General features: G+C 42.4%; 1 protein-coding gene across 1 annotated transcript in view; it reads right to left on the bottom strand.

Annotated features, from left to right (window-relative positions):
• Window positions 1-6,953: 6,953 nt before the first annotated feature.
• LOC118633104 (ubiquitin-conjugating enzyme E2 E2) overlaps window positions 6,954-14,770 on the bottom strand; it is a 298,162-nt gene continuing 290,345 nt past the window's right edge. Inside the window, exon 6 of the mRNA XM_036266629.1 lies at window positions 6,954-7,450. Within this exon, the coding sequence (XP_036122522.1) occupies window positions 7,353-7,450 (98 nt within the window). The 3' untranslated portion in view covers window positions 6,954-7,352. The remainder of the gene's footprint in view (window positions 7,451-14,770) is intronic.

Below are 14,770 nucleotides of genomic sequence, written 5' to 3'. Positions count from 1 at the left end.
CGAGGTACGTGCCCTTAGTGGAAACCGAACCCGGGTCTCTCCGGACCGCAGGCTGATGCTCTAACTACTGAGCAAAATCGGCCAGGGCAGACTCCACCTTTTCATGGAAGAAGCTGCAAAGGATGTAGGTAGTGGAAGGATTGAGAATTGGGACCATTCTTTTACAATCAACCTACCACAGAGAGACTGGGGAATTTAGTTTCTAGTAAGTGGCCACATGCCCAGCTAGAACTCCAATAGTTCTATTTATAGAAGAAAAAAAGGGAGAATGGATATTAGGGATAATTTATAGACTGCTCAGAAGGAATGATAGTTCTCTACTCATCTTCCCTAAATGGAGGTAACACTCTCAATCTCTTGCTATAAATAATACCATTCTGACAAAATGTCTCTTTTTAACTAGTGCACATTTTTTTTTTTTTTTTTTATCCTCACCTGAGGACATTTTTCCATTTTTTGCACAGATAGAGTGGGAGGGAGAGAGAGGAAGAGAGAGAGCGAGAGAAACATCGACGTGAAAGGGACACATCGAGTGGCTGCCACCCGCACGACCAACCAGGGCCGGGGACAAACTGAACCGAGGTACATGCCCTTAGCGGGAACTGAACCCGGGTCTTTCCGGACCGCAGGCCGATGCTCTAACCGCTGAGCCAAACCGGCCAGGGCAACTAGTGCACATTTTTGATTTCCTTTCCCTCTGTAGACCCAGCAGCTTACTCCTTGACCCCTAATCCATAAAACAAATCAAGTTAAATTGTTACAAACATTTTGGGAATTTAATACGTATAGTCTTTGTATTATTATTAAAAAAAATTTTTTTTTTCATTGATTTTGAGAGTGGAAGGGAGAGGGAGAGAGAGATAGAAACATTGATGAGCGGGAACATCCATTGGCCGCCTCCTGCATGCCCCCCACTGGGGATCGGGCCCACAACCTGGGCGTGTGCCCTGACTGGGAATCGAACAGGTGACCTCTTGATGTATGGGTTGATGCTCAACCACTGAGCCACACCAGCTGGGCTAGTCTTTGTATTATTTTGCAGTGCCCAGGAAAGAAGCATTATTATGTAAAACTATTTTTTAATACATATATTCATTTTCTATAAATTTTATTTTTACATTAAAATTTTTATATAAACCTATTTTTCTCTCTATTCAATTATTTTAAAAATCCCAAATAATAACTAAACATTACCATTTCTCCAAAACCCAATAGCCCCAAATCTGGGCTGACAAGGACATCCTGGTATTTTATTACACACCACTAAGAACACATGAGAAATTTGGGGTTTTTAACATAGACAGATGTTTTACATTTAAATAAAAATGCAAAGTCACGCTTGAATTTAAAAATAAATTCTTCATTATTGCTTAAAGTGAACAGGGTCTCTTGGGGATTAACAATAGCTTCTGGAATTTCTCAGTATAGGTTTTGAGTAAGTGTCTATAAACTGCTTTGATTTTTAAGCCACAGAACTTGGAAGTTGGTTGGTGGTGAACAGCCAGCTGTTGAAGGATGGAGACGAAACCTGTCCAAGCCCACGTGGTGGCACCTTCCTCCGTTTGTCCGCGGGAGACTGAACAATGGAGAGTGTTATCTTACGTCCAGGGAGCCTCAGCAGAGACAGGCTGTGCCAGGCGGGCGACCTCTCCCCGCCCCTCTGTGCTGCTCTCATGCTGCACACGAAGTAGAAGAATCTTGCTGGTGTTTCTCAGTGTGCTCAATGGCACCAATTGTAAAGCATCTGCGACGTTTCTGTTGCCTCGCTTGACAGAACTCAGGAGGTCAGGTTTTCCTGTAAATCAGAATGTGATTATCATACGGAACTCTGACCTCCCAAGTAATTTTTTTTTTTAAGAGGCACTTTTTTTTTAAAGGCACTTCTGCATAGGCGGAGGGGATAATGACATAAGAGTGGCATTAGGGGTCACACCAACTCCAAAAGATGCTAAGGTTACTGGGTAAGGTTTTGTCTGTCACAAGAACACTGGGAGTTCCAGAGCAGCTGGGATTGGCCCCCACTTTGACTATGTGGATATATAAACAGGTAAGAGAGAGGTGGTGGCGTTATCTTCTCCAGTTTTCTGTGGGTCCCATACAGGAGAGGTATTTAAACTTCAGGAATTTCCCCTTAAAAAATCCTGCCAAAAAGCATATTATGCTCACGGCTACTCATTCACAGAGAGGCGCACATACTTAAGCCACGGTAGAAGATGTAAAGGAAGGATGCAGTTGGTTAAATGACTCACCTGCCTTCCGAACCAGGGAACCGTGGCGATGGCTGGCTGTGGAGGGCGGAGGGGTGGCAGTTCACACACACACCTCTTCTGAAAGGATAACTGTACATCCGGTAAGACTGCTCACCTAAAACATTTCTAAGGGCCGAGATGGACCCGTGCAGTGCCTGAGACCTTACTCGGAAATGTAGTCTTAGTACAAAAACTCACATGACCTACAGTCCTGGTTTGTCCCAGACTGAGGGGTTCCTGGAACATGAGGCTTTCTGTTCTTTTTTTTTTTTTAATTTTTTTTCCTTTATTGATTTTAGAGAGAGAGGAAGTGAGAGGGAGATAGAAACATCAATTGGCCGCCTCCTGCACGCCCCCCACTGGGGACTGGGCCCACAACCTGGGCATGTGTCCTGACCGGGAATAGAACCAGTGACCTCTTGGTGCAGGGGTCTACGCTCAACCACTGAGCCACACCAGCCGGACGAGGCTTTCTGTTCTAACACAGGGACAGTCCCGGCCAAACTGGGGTGAGTGGGTCCCCCTAACCCACGGCCAGCGCTCACGGTGGAGTGTGTGGAAGGCGCGGAGGGAGAAGGCATGTCCCGGCTGCAGCGAGCAGCCAGCTGCCCGGGAGCACGGACGAGAGGAAGGGCACGGCTGCTGCGAGAGGTCCTCCGAGGCCAGGCCGCCTCCAGCCTGCGAAGGTGTCCGCCCGAGGGTGCAGACGGATGCAGCTCGGCGCGGCCGCCTGAGACTGAACTAGGCCCACGTGCTTCTGCGGCACGATCGCGTCCTTAGAAGACAGGGGTGTGCGGCTCTGCAGGTGATGGCACGGGCTCTGGGGTCACGTGCGTGGGTGGGAATCCCTCTGGCACCTTGCTAGCTGTGCGCGACTGAGCACCGTCTCAGGCCGGTTAAGCGACTAAAACACAGTACACAGACCAGGCTTAGCAACAGCACACGTTTATTTCTCGCGGCTCTGGAGGCTGAGAGTCCACGATCAGGGTGCCAGCATGGCTGGGTTCTGGTGAAGGCCCTTCCCTGGCCGCAGACTGCCGACTTCTCACCGTGTCCTCAGGTGGTCCAAGGATTAGGGAGCCCTCTGCCCTCACGGCCAAGTCACATCTCAAAGGCCCCACCCTCCTAATACCATCACCTTGGGGATTAAGATGTCAACATACGAATTTTGGGGAGTAGACAAATGTTTAGATGAGGGCAGCCACCCATACCCTAAAGGGCTAGGCTAAGGTTATATTAGGTAACTTATGGCATTTTGAATACATATTTCCTTTTTTCCTAATTCCCAGATCATTAATCCCGGATGACCTTCTGGGTTTCCTCTCTAATACTGGAATAAGAAAAGATTTACTATCTTCAATGGATTCCTGTAGAAAAACACATGAAGAATGTTCTATTTATTTGCTGTTTTATGACAAATTAAGGCCACAACTTTCTGAATTACTTAAGGCCAATAAATATCATTTCAACAGCTTTCTCAATGACCAGTGGTCCTGCCTCAGACAATGATCTGCCAGCATTTTATTTAACAAAGCTACAAAATACTATAATTAGCAGTAATTGGTTTGAAAAGTTAAGTAATATTTGGTTACAAAACTGTTTCTGAATTTTAGAAATGTTACCCCCATAATTATTAGCAACACTATTTAGCTGAGTGCTAAACTATACCAAACCTTAGTTTACATTTTTGAAAATTTACTGGAATTGTATTGCCTGCCGTGATGATAGATTTCCAGTAAAATTACCATGTTAAGCTGAGACTTAAATGGTTCAACTAAAACTACTCTGGTCTTTCTGGAGTTTCACTAGCTCTTACATTTCGAGAGAAGGGTACATTTGTTTGTCATTAAGTATTCAGAGTTCATAAACTTGGGGAGAGAAGTTTTATAGACTCTTTATATCAAATTGACAAAAAAAAAACCCAAAAACCAACAACCTAAAAATGGATCACAAGAAAGAAAACACAGATTTGTGATAGGTAGGATTTCCTACTAGAATTGTTATAATTTCTGGCACCTAAATAACATACATTTAAAAAAAATCCTCACCGGAGGATATTTTTCTATTTATTTTCAGATGGAGTGGGAAGGAGGAAGAGAGAGACAGAGAGAGAAAAACATAGATGTGAGAGAGACACATTGATTGGTTGCCTCCCACATGACCCTGACCAGGGCTGGGGATGAACTGCAACCAAGGTATGTGCCCTTGACTGGAATGAAACTTGAGACTGGTCTAAGGGCCGATGCTCTAACCGCTGAGCCAAACTGGCCAGGGCAAATACATAACATACATTTTTAAATGATCTGCAGTATAACCAGATAATAGAAGGTACATGTAATATATTGGATATGCCATTTAAAATGTGTGCCCTATGGAGTTGATATTTTAAAAGAAGAAAGGCAAACATTTTAAACATTGTATATAAAATTCAGTATTAGCCCTGGCTCGGGTTGCTCAGTTGAGTGTCATCCAGTATACTGAAAGGTTATATGTTCGATTCCAGGTCAGGGTACATGCCTAGGCTGCAGGTTTGATCCCCAGTCGGGGCACGTACAGATGACAACCAATCGATATTCTCTCTCACATCGATTTTTCTCTCTCTCTCCCCTCCCCTCCCACTAAAATCATTAAGCATAGCCTTGGGTGAGTATTAAAAAAAAAAGTATTAATATCACGAATCTGGTTTAATTAGTCAAAAGTAAAGAATAATCAGTTTAATAAAATTGTACATTAAAATGGTTCTATGCTTTTAGGGTTGAATTGTTAAATTTAATATATTAAAGTAAATATAAAAATCTTTGTGGTGAGAAAGTCAGTAGGCAATAAAACTTTGAGTAATTTCCTAAAAATCAGTATTATTTTATATTAGATTCATTTTATTTCAAAGAAAGCGATATTAGCCCAGCTGGTGTGGCTCAGTGGTTGAGTGACGATCCATGCACCAAGAGGTTGCTGGTTCAATTTCTGGTCAGGGCACATGTCCAGGTTGTGGGCCTGATCCTCAGTGAGGGGCATGCAGGAGGTGGCCAATCGATGTTCTCTCTCATTGATGTTTCTCTCTCTCTCTCCCTCTCCCTTCTCCTCTCTCTAACATCAATAAAGGAAAAACAACAAAAACAAAGAAAGATCTTAAACTTAATACAGTTACTGACTCTTTTCCTTCCCAGTGTATGGTGGTCTATATCAGGGACTGGCAAACTACAACTCATAGATCCAATCTGGCTACTGACTGTTTTTGCTGTACAGGATAATGCTCCAACCAAATGAGCCACCCAGCCAGGGGTACTGACTTTTTGTAAATAAAGTTTTTTTGGAACACAACTGTGCCACTTCAGATATATTGTCTGTGGTTCTTTTTGTTACAAGGACAGAGTTGAGTAGTTTCAATAGAAACCATAAGGTGTTCTGATGTTGGAAAATGTTTCACATGAAATTAATGGTGATGTTGTTAAAAAGAGAAAAAAAAATTATCCCTAGATACTCTGGTTTAAAAGTAAGATTTTCAACATTAAAACATTTTCTTTAGGATTTCTTTTTAATCTCTAAAAAAAAAACTAAAACTGTACCTTTTAAATCAGATATTTAAACTGTTTCAGGTGAAGAAATTAAAATTTGAATCAGAAATACTTAGAGTGAGTGACTTTGTTTGTAAATCTTACTATCTATCAGTAAAGGTGTCCCTGTGTGAGACCAAGCTGCAGGTGGGCTCGTTGCAGTAATTAGTGGAAGCTGAGGTTCCCGGCCTCTAACACAAGAACACCCCTAGCAACCAGCATGACTGTTTTCAAAGGCACCACCCGTTCCCTCTGCCTCCTATGGCTGCATACCTAAAACAGCCTGAAGGTCAAAGCCAGACACACACACCCCATCACTGAATGTGCTGACTATGCCTGGTACAGTTGAGTTTACTTCTTTCACTAGAATTATGGAGAGAAAACAAAACCAAAATTCAAGGGCAATCACTATAACAATCTTAGGAGAAAAAGGAGAGAAACGAGTTCAAAAGTGGTTGAACACAACGATCGGCTCAGACTTCATTTTCACTAGAAGGCTACTTTTGGAGTCCTATACTTTAACTGCCGCATAGAAAAGCTGTACCAGAAAGTGCACCCATGAGAAAGTAATGTCCAGCCAATATGTAAAATGAGAGTGATCTGAAACAACCATAAAATCATCAGGGTATTGACAGCTGGAGAAATTTCACATGCTCAGTGACTCAATTACAAAGAAATATTAGAGGTGTGAGATGAAAAATACACTTGCAGGTGTAACTGAATTAGATAAGCTGTGCTACATGTAGGGCTACGCTAGTCATCAGGATACAAAGCAAATGCCAAGTTACCACAAGTGCATTTATCAGCCACAGTGATTTATTGAGTGCTTTAATAATACAAGTGTACATCAACTGATCCACAGTCAAAAGTGGCAGGTCCCTAAGAAATTTACAAGCACTTTAAGTAAATCAAAATACTTATTATTTTGTTCAATCCAACAGTCTTCTGTGTGGGGGACAGAAGGCTAGTGATAAACAGAGTCTCAGTAATGCACAGTGATTCTGATTGAAGCTTTTGTACAAAAACTTGTTCCCAGTAGCATGCACCCACCAATAAAGACTTCAGTACAAAAAATTAACCCTAAACACTACATTTAAGTAGAAACGAGATATAATTCTGAATTCGTTTTTTCCCGAAGATCACATAAAAGAAAAAAAAATCAAAATAAAACAAACAACAAAAAATAAAACCACACAGTAATACAAAGCTTTGTAAGAAAGCTCTTACTATTACAGATCCAACATTGTCCGCACCGAAAACAAAGTTCCCATCCAAATAAACTGAGGTGGGAAAAAAGAACCCAAATCTTTCAAGTTAATAGAAATTAAAAGGATACAATTGCGGGGTGTGTGTGTGCAGGGAGAGCAAAGGAAAAAAGGAAAAGGAAAGCGGGAGAAGGGAGGGGGAAAGGATGACATACCACCACAAAATGATTCAAAATTTATTAAAAATAAGAAGATAAGAACCGAGGTCCGGAGGGGAGGGCAGGCTCTTGATGCACTTGGTGAATGTGCTTGCACAGGTCCGGCGGGGGCGCAAGCGCAGGCCCCTATGTGGCGTACCGCTTGGTCCATTGTCTGGCCATTCGGTCGTGCTCCGCTCTGTTGGTCATGTACTGCGTGGCGATGCTGCCTACCAGAGGGTCAGCTGGAAGGAAGCAGAGTCAGGGGTCAGTAATTCCAGCACCTCTCCCATTTTCAAAGTCAGGGGAGAGAAGGAGTGTCCGAAAGGCTGGCCCTTGGGGGCTGGGGCAGGATGTGGGGGTGTGGAGGAGGGGCCGGGAGGAGGTGAGAAGCTATTGCTCTAACCTGGGACAGTGTCACTTCAACAATGACCTGCAAATGACCGGCCACTGACAGCACATTTCACACCAGCTGCTCCAAGAATAGTCTACCTGTGCTTTTACTGACATCTCCTGTCACATTTCTGGACAAGTCTAATTCTCTCTCCCTGCCCCTACCCACATGTTCTCACTTTCCTCCCCTTGATTTCAGGTGGATATTTCTTTTCTTTTTTATTTTTTTATCTTCACCCGAGGACATTTTTCCATTTTTTTGTACAGACAGAGTGGGAGGGAGAGAGAGGAAGAGAGAGGGAGGGAAACATTGATGTGAAAGGGACACATCGAGTGGCTGCCACCCGCACGACCAACCAGGGCCAGGGACAAACTGCAACCGAGGTACATGCCCTTAGCGGGAACCGAACCCGGGTCTCTCTGGACCGCAGGCCAACGCTCCAACCACTGAGCCAAACTGGCCAGGGCTCAGGTGGATATTTCATTGAGGAAATATACGTGGGCTCTGGAAAGGAAACTCCAGGGACCTTGGTGAGATCTCTGGGGAGGAGGTTCAGATGACCTGGCAGCTCCTTGTCCTGGGCTATACCTCAGGTGTGGCAGTACTCCTGCCCCTGGTGATCTGCACCGGAGGAGCCTCAGCTCAGCCCAATCAAGCAGCAGCCGTTAGTGAGATCCAATGACGGAGGTGGGGGAGGGGGTATAGTCTACTTCTTTCTCCAAATATGGGAATATCAAAATCCACACAGCTCTTCACTACAAAAATACTGACAGGTGTTAATAACAGCTAACACGGAGACTGCGTCTGAACGCTGCACATGTTAACTCTGCACAGCTCTGGGGGAGCTGACACCTGTGGAAACGGAAGCACAGGAGGGCGGTCACCTGCCCAAGGCTGACACAGGGTGAGCAGGGCTCTTCACTACAAGCTTCTCGGGAGACAGTTCTCTACCCAGACAGGATCAACATTAAAAAAAAAAAATCGAATAATAAAAAGTAATTTAGGTTTCTGGAGATTCCAGAATCCACCCCTTTCCCCCCATTCTCTAATTTTACTCTTTCTCTGATTTTTAGTTATTGTATTTTTGGTGTTGAGAATTTGGGTGTATTAGAGCAAGTGGATAAGAAGGACCCAAAAGGGAAAAGGAGAAAAATGAGCAAAAGTCAATATTAAATATGAAAAAATAAATAAATAAAGAATATGGAAGTGTGCCTGTGATCTAATACCACCTGTAACTTTGGAAGATTTTGAGATTCTAATCTAGTAAGATATTCACGGTCATACCCTCTCAATATTAAAGGTACAATAGAAACACCATTTTTTTTTTATCCTCACCTGAAAACGCTTTTTTCCATTTTTTGTTCAGATAGAGTGGGAGGGAGAGAGAGGAAGAGAGAGAGAGAGAGAGAGAGAGAGAGAGAGAGAGAGAGAGAAACATCATCGTGAAAGAGACACATCGAGTGGCTGCCACCCTCACGACCAACCAGGGCCGGGGACAAACTGCAACCGAGGTACGTACCCTTAGCGGGAACTGAACCCGGGACCCGGGTCTCTCTGGACCACAGGCTGACACTCTAACTGCTGGGCCAAACCGGCCAGGGCAAAACACCATCTTTTAATGATCTGCTGAGGCTGATGATAACAAAGCCTTTGAGAGCCCTACCAGTAAGACCTAGCTTAAGTTTTCTTTGACTGTGCTAAGCTTGCTATAATTCTTCTAGGAAGAGCCCAGTTCTTACATCCACTTATATCACAATTAATAAACTACTCAGGATATGGGTTTGTTTAGAACTTTTGCCTCTCTGCCTACGCTTTTTTTGTAATCCTCACCTAAGGTTATGTTTATTGATTTTTAGAGAGGAAGGGAGAGGCAGGGGTGGAGAGAGAGACACTCAGCCAGCCAGCCAGCCAATAATGCGTGAGAAACATCGACTGGTGGTCTCCCACACATGCCCTGCACAGAGAGTGAATCCACAACCTAGGTAGAGCACCTTGACTGGGAATTGAACATGCAACCTTTTGGTGTATGGGATGACACTCCAACCAACCGAGCCACCTGGCCAGGGTCCTCCTGCCTACTTTTTATCATTCGTTTCCTTCACTTGCCCAAATGCTGAGACTGAAACTCTATCACTTAAACCAGCCCAGCAATACCAAATGTAGAAACAAAATACCTGGGAATGGTCCGAGATGCTTAAAAAAAAAAGATGTAGTCCTTCTGTTCAGACTAAGTCATGACAGAGTTGAAAAAGGGCCAAAGAGAGGTCTGAATCACATTAGCCTCCCCTTGAAAAAATCACCTTGTTCCAATTATTGCCAGTCTAGGATGCAAAGCCTTAGGGTGAAATTGGGCATTCTTAAATTTTGCTGAAGTCTACATCATTAAAGACAGGTATTTAATTAGATTCTGTAATAGTGAAACGTACTAAACAGCCAACTGCATTTCCTAACTCACGGACTGAGGCAAAGAACAGGCTTAATGCCAGAAGAATGACCAGTGGACATTAATGTTCTTCCTCAATTGTATCCTCACACAGTTTGCGCACACTGGAAACAAGACTGGTCTGTTTCCGCTCCCAGGAGGTAGAGACAGATGAAGGACAGGGAACAGAAAGCTGCGGCTGGGGAAAGGTGTGATATCAAGTGTTAATACTATTTCAGTGGGGGCAGAAGGGGTAAAAAAATCTCATGCATTGTGCAAAACTTTTCTGTATGTTCAAACAGTAAATTTCTTTCACAGTTCCTTTCATCTTTTCAAGTTTGATTTTAAAATGAGAAATATCTTCCACCTGTAACATTATACATATTAACTATAAAAACAATAATAATAAGCTTAAAAACCACCCAAGACTGTGTGCAAGATGGAAAGTTGTAAGTGAAGCACATATGTAAATTCACTCATAGAAAAGTACTGTTGCCCTGGCCGGTGTGGCTCAGTTGGTTGCAGTGTCGTCCCACACACTGAAAGGTTGCAGGTTCGATTCCCAGTCAGGGTGCATACCTAGGCTGTGGGTTTGATCCCAGGTCAGGGTTCTTACATGAGGCAACCAATTGATGTTTCTCTCTCTCCCCACCCCCTTTCTAAAATCTATAAACATATCCTCGACTGAGGATTAAACAAACAGTATTGTTAACATTTTGACTTATATCTTCCTAGACTTCTTTTCTAAATATATAGTTAATGTTTGCTTTTGTAATCTTCTGATATTTTTAAAATCACTATATGGTGAATACCTTTTTATATCAATAATTACAGACCTACTTCATCATTTTTAATATTCATCTATATTAATAACCAATTTCCAGTTTAGAGACATTTGGGTTCTTTCCATTTTTTTTTTTTTTTCTTTATAAACCATGCCGTGAAGAGCACTATTGTGCATGAAGGTCTGCAAATTTATGCAACTCTTAAGTCTGTTTAAAGTATAAATGAAGAAATCGAAGAATAAAATGAAGTAATTTTAAAATCATGTATTAATCAAATAGTCCTTAATGCTAAATTATTTTTAGCATTAAGACAGTTAAGACTCAGGTAACAGCTGAAACTATGCAATATACATGTAGCCACTGACTACCACAGTGAATTTAATGGAGTAAGATACTTTTTGTGTAGTGTATTTATAATTATGACCCTAAGTAAGGTGGAATCTTATTATCGGATTTCGTATTTCAGGGCTACAGATACGTTATATAAAGTAACAGTCTCTAAACATAAGATTAGTCAACCTATTTTCTTTATAATTTCTTTCTAAAAAAGAAGAGAAAATTTCCCATAATTTTGGGTTTCTAAATTATTACTGCTTTCCCAAGTCTTAATCAATCTTTGAGATTGTCATCAGTCTGCCTTCTCCTGGCTAAAGAAAAACCAGAATGTTCATCAGTGGAAATTGATATTTAAGTCTCCTACAAATTCTGCCAGGCCATGAGCGCACATGCCAAGGTTATCAAGGACCTGGTAAAGCCCACGGAGGTCAAGCCCCAGATCCCAAAGGGTTGTAGCTACAAGCTCAATCAACATGCTCACCCCAGCTTAGGAAACATGCTCATGCACACACTGCCAAGGGTCTCAGGCTCTGCCAGCCAAAGGCCAAGGCCAAGGCTTAAACCAAGGCTCAGGCTGTGGCTGCAGCTCTGGCTCCAGCTCTCAAATGCACCCCGGTGTCCATGAGGGTCTTTCTACTGCAGGTACTAATACTGACAGAAAAGGACTTGGTGATAACCAGTGGCTGCTGGCAAAGAAAGGAACACATCCAAAGATTGAATGAAGCAGCAAATTAATGTAAAATTATTAGAACTAAAAATGTAAGGGCAAAAATCTTATGTCTATTTCTTAAATATCCAGAAAGCATCTTCTTTAAGCACTGCACATAGCTGCAGTTGGCGGAAATGCTTCAATGACACTGGACCGTCACCATCAGTCCAGGAGGTGAGGCAAGGCTTTACCTTCGATACCATTAAAAAAGAAGGGACGCCTACTGATCTGATAGCAAAATCTCCATTAAGAGTAACCGACATCGGCATAGATAGCCAAAAGTCTCATGCTTTTCACCAGGTGAAAACATCTATTCAAGTACTGCAAATGTGCTTTGCAAAGGAGCCTCTAGCAGCTGGTAGTGCCAAGAAGTCACTGCTATATCATAATGACAAACTTAAAACATATATTAGATTTAAAAAAAAAAATTTTTTTTTCTTTAATGATTTTTAGAGAGAGAGGAAGGGAGAGGGAGAGAGATAGAAACATCAATGAGAAAGAACATGAATTGGCATGCCCCCCACTGGGGATCAGGCCCACAACCTGGGCATGTGTCCTAACTGGGAATCGAACCGCCGACCTCTTGATGCATGGGTCCACACTCAACCACTGAGCCACACCGGCTGGGCCACATAGATTTTTAATAATAAAGTTATACTGCTTAAATTCTTAAAATAAAATTTCATATTTATTCTTGTACCTCAGAAGATCATTGTATTATGGGAACGTTCATCCTTGCCTTAGGCTATTCATTGATTTTAACACTGCCTCTTCGGTATTCAGACAAATAAATCCAGTGCCTCTTCAACGACAATCCTCTCTACCTACTTTGTGTGAAGGAGATATTTCCCCCCCAGTCTATCCTTTACCTTTAACCTAGTTTATGATGCCCTTGCCATGTAGACATTTAAAAATTTTAAGTAAACAAATCAATCTTTCTTTAATATTTTCTGGTTTGATGTCATGCTTATTTATAAAGGCCCTCTTCATTCACTCCAGTATTTTAGAAATAATCTCCTATATTTACATATAGTAACTTTTATGTGCAATGCTAGCTTTATCATACACAAGGTTCTCATACCTATCCAGACATGATTCTTCACTTGATATTTTTTCGATTGGTTAACTTGTCTTTTGCATTATTTGTTCCTCCTGTTTTTCTCAATATAGTTTTATAGTATGTTTTGCTACCTGGTGGGTAAGTTCTCACCTTTCCCCATGCCTTTCATTCACTACAATTTTATTTGGAGAACCCTAACCTTGATGAGGTTAATTAAGACTTGGAGCAATTACAGATACTTTACCCAAGGGTAATAGGAATCTCACGTCTCTGTGAAGAACATTATCAAGATTTAGAAAATCTGAATTCCTTTGGCTCTACTAATTAAAAACCAAGTGACTAGGACAAATTTAAGGTTTTTGCACTTTGGAATGTGGGGAAACCTGACTGCTAATTATAGGCCTAACCCAAACCAGAAAGATTAAAAGACACACAAACACACATTATATATATATTTAGGGAGAAAATGATCATGGACTTTAAATTTGAGAATGCTAAACAAAACTGCATACAAGTCTAACAATATATGCGGTTACTCCAGAATGATGAACTGGTGATGCTAAAAGAGTAATTGAGTACCCCAAATTCTAAAAAGACATTAATACCTCAAGACTTACTAAGAGAAGATGAGCTGGCTGACAGCCCCGGAAGTCTGTCATAAGAGGTGGGAAAGGAGAGAAAGCTTTGTGGAGACACCGAGTGCCCACCCCGTGGGTGTGGGGTGTGGGGTAGTGGAGCTTCCCTGTCTTCCCTCCTCCCGACAACGGGGAGAAGACAACTTTTCCCTCTCCCAGCATGTGAGGAGGGTACCGAGGACTTACTAGTCAAGACACAGGTGCCTGCACGGAGGCTCAAGTGTGCTCCCTGGCTGGGGACTGAAAGCAGGTATGAGCTGCTTAGGCAGCTGACCTGCTGGTTTACCCCGCACTGCGGAGAGTGCGCCCAAGAACAGTCCACACCGCTGTCTCCTCGTGTCCTATCAAGAAGGCAGCTTCCTGGGGAGGGGACCCTGTGGCTCAGAGGCTCTCAGGGGAATGCTGTGTGACAGGGGCAGTGCTAGTCTTGAGCCAGCTGGCTGGCCAATTTTAAAATTTTTAGGAATTTATTTATTTATTTATTTTTTAATCCTCACCCGAGGATATTTTCCCATTTTTTGTACAGACAGAGTGGGAGGGAGAGAGAGGAAGGGAGAGAGAGAGAGAAACATCGACGTGAAGGGACACATCAAGTGGCTGCCACCCGCACGACCAACCAGGGCCGGGGACAAACTGCAACCGAAGTACGTGCCCTTAGCGGGAACCGAACCCGGGTCTCTCCGGACCGCAGGCCGACACTCTAACCGCTGAGCCAAACTGGCCAGGGCAAAATTTTTAGGAATTTAAATACAACCATTATTAAAACTTAATTATATAAAGTTACAATGAAAGAAGTTTATAAAAAGGTAATAAATACTTAAAATTCATTTCTTAATTATTTTACTGCTATCATCCGGATGGTAGGAAAACATAGTGTGCTACTGTGCACCTTGTCCCTTCACGCACTCGGCGAGGTCACGTATGTAGCCTGAAATCAGCAAATGCTACAAATTAGGATTTGATTTACTGTTTTGTTGCCTGCAGTTAAGAAAGTGATGGAAAAGTGCTAGTAAAGCAGATTAAACCTAAAAAAGGTATCATGTCTAGAGTCCTTACATTTTGAATAGCATCTAAACTGAAGAATATATTCTTCCAGTATTTGGAACTATTATCTTATTCAGTAAAGAAGTTGCTCATGACACTGACTAACAAGTGAAGTTCCAACATCTTTCTTCTTTGTTTCACTTTTGTCTTAGTTCTTAATTTAAGGGAAAATATCACCCA

The sequence above is a fragment of the Molossus molossus genome, unplaced genomic scaffold, assembly GCF_014108415.1.
Source record: "Molossus molossus isolate mMolMol1 unplaced genomic scaffold, mMolMol1.p scaffold_m16_p_18, whole genome shotgun sequence".
Classification (NCBI taxonomy): domain Eukaryota; kingdom Metazoa; phylum Chordata; class Mammalia; order Chiroptera; family Molossidae; genus Molossus; species Molossus molossus.
Note: the sequence above shows the minus strand (reverse complement) of the source record. Positions and strands in the feature narration are given on the sequence as shown.